The 4,964-nt window shown below is 47.0% G+C and overlaps 1 protein-coding gene across 1 annotated transcript; it reads right to left on the bottom strand.

Annotated features, from left to right (window-relative positions):
• Positions 1-652: 652 nt before the first annotated feature.
• On the bottom strand, positions 653-4,706 carry OTOL1 (otolin 1). Its single transcript, XM_009634366.1, has 4 exons — positions 4,364-4,706; positions 2,661-2,750; positions 1,662-1,733; positions 653-1,548 (listed from the first exon to the last, which is right to left on the bottom strand). The coding sequence occupies exons 1-4, from the start codon at positions 4,704-4,706 to the stop codon at positions 653-655; spliced, it is 1,401 nt and encodes a 466-aa protein (XP_009632661.1).
• Between the last annotated feature and the right edge of the window lie 258 nt (positions 4,707-4,964).

The raw sequence follows: 4,964 nt of genomic DNA, 5'->3' as shown, positions 1-4,964 counted from the left end.
GCGGATTATGCATCTCTCTCAGTTACTTTTGAAAGTTTCAGATATATTTTTGCCTAAGGACAATAGTTAGGGGTTTTTGACACTTATCAAATAGCTCTGATACTCTTTTAGACAAACCTTTATATAATTCATGACCAAGTCTAAAGTACTAGATAATACTGATTCAATGATAAAATAACTTTAAATCCTTTCACATGATTTCAAGAAACCTACTGCTCATGTTCACATCTGATTAAGCTCTACAAATCAAACTCTGCAATTTTTACCAAAACCAATGGTTATCACTACTGATTTCCAGAGGAGTTTTGACCACACAAGGATTGCAGGAGCTGGCCTGATTAAAATTGCAGTCGGACAATGAGTTTCATTACATAATTTGCATAGGCTAATTACAAACCTGAAGTCCGTGATGTGAAATCTCCCCATGCTGGTCCTACTGGCGTTTGGACAATGGTTTCTCTTACCCATCACCCACATGCGCAAAGGACGTGCCGCTTCTTGGGGTTGCTAGTTAAAACTAATCCATATTTTGCGAATATAAATATTTTTGTTAAAAGATCATGAAACCTAGCAACTAAACCAATGTGCTCATTTCTCCTCTCACAGGCAGAGGGAAAGGCATATTTCTCAGTGACAACTTTGCCCTTTAAATCTATAGCAGGATCTCAAAAACATCTGGATACAGGAGAAACCCCGTAAAGATACTGTCATCCTCAGCACTGACGTAGACCCCGTTCCAATCCCGTGCAACCTCCAGCCACACCTGGTCACCCGCACTCAGCTTCAGGATGGTCAGGAAGGATGCCTGGTCAATCTCCTGGCCGTAGAGCGTCTCACGGGCTTTGGCCACCTTCCTGCTGCGGGCGACAAGGCTGACGCGGGCCGGACGCCCTCTCACTGTCAGGTGGTAGGCAAAGACATATGCCCCAGGCACACTGCAGTTGAATTTCCCGGTGGAAGGGTTGTAGTCTTCTTGGTCGTTGTACAAGATCTTGTCAAATCTAATGGGGACGTTGGGTGGAGGGAAGGGCTTGGACAAGCCAGCACTGAACGCTGATCGCAGGAGCTTTGCGGTGTCCCCTCGGGCACCCTTTGCCCCACGGGAGCCTTTCTTTCCTGGGGCCCCTCGGCCCCCCTTGCTGCCAGCAACCCCCTTGGGCCCAGAAGGTCCCATCACACCGGTGGGTCCCAGGTCCCCTTTTTCACCCTTACTTCCACGCTCACCCTTTTCTCCCTGTTTTCCATCCGCCCCCTGAATTCCATCAACCCCCATCTCCCCTTTGCTCCCTTTTTCTCCCTTTGTCCCCCCTTCCCCTCTTTCCCCCTTTGCACCTCTGCCCCCTGGCTCCCCACAATACCCTTTCTCCCCTGTGTCTCCTTTTTCCCCTTTGTCACCCTGTTCTCCATCCACTCCCGGGTCTCCAGCATCCCCCCTATCTCCCTTGTCTCCTTTGGTCCCATTCTCACAAGTGTCCCCTTTGGACCCCTTTTGCCCCTTCAGTCCCGGGAAGCCATAGTTGCCCTTATTGCCTTTTACTCCAGTTTCACCTAGGAAAAAAAGATAAAAAGTATTGGATTGCTTTGGAGGTAGAGGGGCATCACCAACAGCAAAGGGAAAGGTCAGTGTAATACTCCTGGCTTTCCCAGCCTGCGTTACGTACCTTGCAGCCCAGGTTTGCCTGGATAACCGGGGTTTCCACTTACTCCTCGCTCTCCTTGCTCCCCTTTGCCTCCTAGGACATTTCACCATTAATATACTGTTAGTGATGTTGTCTGCAGCACAGCAGTCATTGCACAGAAGGTGACTGGTACCACTTTGCACGTGTCCCTCACTTCAGTAATAAAACAGAGATGAGCCATGTGTGTTTTCAAGAAATGCCTTCAGAAACCTCGGCTGAATCTCACCGCACCAAGCACCATCACGCAGACAACTGCATCTCACCCAAATGTTGGATTTCTGACTCTAATCAGTGCCTTGCTGGAAGGCAGTTGCTGCTGTTCAATGGCAAGATGGAGAAGATGGCAGCTCTGCGTTTCTCACTCCAGGATTGCCAAAAGTCTTGTTCAAGAAGTGAATCAAAGCCTAAGAGGCCGCACTGACTGAACTGTGCAGTACACTGCTGCTGGTACCCCCATTATCAGCTTTGCTGTGTGCTTCTCTGTGACCAAAGGCAGCAGCAGGATCCTACCACCAGTGATGTGTGGCAGCAGGACAGAGCTGCTCCGAGCCTGAAATGCAGGGCAGGGTTTCCTTTCAGTTACTACTGGTGGATAATAATTGCTCTCCACCTTAGCTGAAATCATTTTGCCTGAGATGCTTACATTGAAATGCAGCTTCTACACCTGCACCTAGCTTCCATGGTGGTTTTTTCCTACTTATGTCCCTAATCGAAAGCAAATTGAACTCAGTTTTTAAACTCCCATTCCGAACAAGGAGTTTCAAGTGAGATCTTTATGAGCAGCTGTTCCTATACCACCTGCACATAGGCTACCACCATCTGAGTTATTGTCCCTGCACTAATGCCAGCTAAATCTTGCAAGGTGTCAATCCATATTAGCATACTCCATTTCCTTTGAAAAATATTTTTTTCTTATAATTTTGTGGTATTTGATGAGGACAACAACATCTGTTTTCAAAATGAACGGTTAGCCTGCTTTACCTCTTTCTCCTTTAGAACCTTTTGGACCTTGAGGACCTGGAGTTCCTGGCAGACCTTGCAGACCAGCATCTCCCTTCTCCCCCTTGGGGCCTATAACATAATCACATCAAGAAAAATTATCTTAGTAACTCAAAGGTTTAAGTTTATACAGAAAACTCACAATAATAGCTAGGCAACATGGCATTGAGGGATGCAAGTAAGGCAAACTGTTTCCATCACACTGGGAAGAGCTGGTTATTTGGCATCATGCAACCAATGCAAAGAAGAAGTGAGGCAGACGGGTTTGGCCTGAGCCCTGCTCCCCTGTGTGTTGCGGACTCTGCAGCTGAAACCCTATGGCAGGACGAAAAGCAAGGAGTGGTCAGGGGAACACCACACTGCTCATGCTGAAATTAGTGGGGTGTGTGCTCGCAGCTCCCCAGCCTTTGCCTTTCAGCTACTGCAATCCCCAAATCTCACAGTTTTGCATTTCACTCATGGCTGTAGTAAAAGATTTTTTAAAACCAACTTTCAGCTGCCCTTGAGCCACAGGAGCTCAGATATTCATAAAACATCAGAAGTAATCTGTCTTTAATATTTGAGCGCATCTAAGGAGCTCCCATAGCTTCATAATTGCCCCTCTCCTTAAAAAGAATTAAGTCTGCAAATATAAAAGTTGAACCTGGCAGACAGCTCCATACCACATAAAGGATAGGTTGAAAGGCAAGCAAGCTGGCTTCAAACTTTTTTTACTTTTTCATCCACTTGGGAATCTAAAGACCTCCGGTGCACGTCTGGGAGCAGACTGTGGCAGCTTCAATCATCACAACACAACCCATTTGACACAGGGACTTTTCCATCAACACTCAAGAGATGTATGAGTGCAAACTCCCTCTGCAGCCACTATAATTTCCATTAGCCAATCCCTCCTGAGCTATGGGAAGTGAAAATCCCTCGAGCACATTGTATTAAAAGAAAATTTTTTCATGATTTTACCACCTTTCCTCAGATGAATAGTTTCTATCTCCAATATTAGTGCTATTAAAGTGAACATTTGCAGACTAATGCACTATTCAGTATAGTGGTGTTAGAAATAGGCACTCTATAGATACATATTTTAGCAGTAGAAAAAAGAGACAAAGTATGTCTTATAAAATATTTAGGTGCTCTATACAGAGCTGCCTCTTGTGAGAACAAATAATGGTTTTAAAATTTGAACCCAAAATTATTTTTTGTATTTAACTTCCTCTTTTCCTAGGGGAAAAAAAATCCAAGAAAAAGAGGCTTTTATGATAAACCTTCAGCAAAGATACAAAAACGCTTGCAGGTTGTTTTGAGGGTCATAAAACCATGGTTGAAGTGAATGTAGAAGTAAATCTGTGGCTCCCAGGGGATCAGACACAGGGACAGCGAATCAAAGAATGAGGCCACGTGGGGTACTTGCCAGCAGTGACGTGTTATGGGGCCAGCTCTGCACATGCTCCCACACCACTGGTCCTCAAAGTGAGTGCCACAGGGAGGAAGCTCCTTTTTGGGGCTTTCCTGCTCATACTGGTGTTTTATAACTTCTGGGATGTGGCTGGTGTGCACTTTTTTCCTCTGGCTTTACACAGGTATAATCGCTGCACAAGTTCTCCTGACTCATTTCTTAAAGGAAAAGCAGGGGAGTTCTTGATATGGTTTATACACTTTAGCTGGGAGCAGCAAGACAGGCGTCACTGTACCTGGGGGTCCCTGCTCCCCCCGGGGCCCCAGGGCAGGCGGGCAGCAGTCACAGCAGTTGAAGAAGAAATCAGCTGTGTCAAGCGTGTAGTTCTCAAAGGGAAAGAATGTGGTGGCCCCTCGGGCCACAGGGCTTGAGGTGGGTAACTTGGCTCTGTCCGGTGCTCCTGGGAAGGGGCTTTTGCCTGCGAGGGGGGTGAGGGGGGTGCGAGAGGCACCATCACTGGCCAGTTGTAAGGGCTTCATCTTCGTGTACTTCACAGCTGGGGTCACCTTCACTCCTGCATGCACGGCAGCAACAACCAGCATCACAAATGCCGAGATGGGCCCCGGTGAGCTCCACATGTTGGCAGCTGTAAGAAAAGATGAACACAGTAATAAATTGCTGCACAACACCCTTTGCATTCTCCTGTTCCCCACAAAGCCAGAAGACCTGCAGGAGCGGCGTCAGGCACACGTGGGCATCTGCCTGGAGGACTACGTTACAGAGCCTCACTTTTTATGGAGAAAGCAAAGCAAAATTAGCAAAACCTCCTGCCTGTTCACTCCTATTGACTGCCACCCTACAGAGTGCTTGTCATCTGGCTGCTCCTGTTCACTGTG

This window comes from Egretta garzetta, unplaced genomic scaffold (genome assembly GCF_000687185.1).
Source record: "Egretta garzetta isolate BGI_Z169 unplaced genomic scaffold, ASM68718v1 scaffold172, whole genome shotgun sequence".
NCBI classification, from domain to species: Eukaryota; Metazoa; Chordata; class Aves; order Pelecaniformes; family Ardeidae; genus Egretta; species Egretta garzetta.
The sequence above is the reverse complement of the archived record's forward strand: the minus strand, read 5'-3'. Positions and strand labels throughout refer to the sequence as shown.

Bases quoted from the DNA above. Each gene is read 5' to 3' on its own strand.
- OTOL1 (XM_009634366.1), bottom strand. From the start codon at position 4,706: ATGTGGAGCTCACCGGGGCCCATCTCGGCATTTGTGATGCTGGTTGTT. The intron at 2,751-4,363 runs GTACAGTGACGC...ATTATGTTATAG, and splicing joins GGGGGAGCAGGGACCCCCAG to GCCCCAAGGGGGAGAAGGGA. The intron at 1,549-1,661 runs GTACGTAACGCA...TTTTTTTCCTAG, and splicing joins AGGCAAACCTGGGCTGCAAG to GTGAAACTGGAGTAAAAGGC.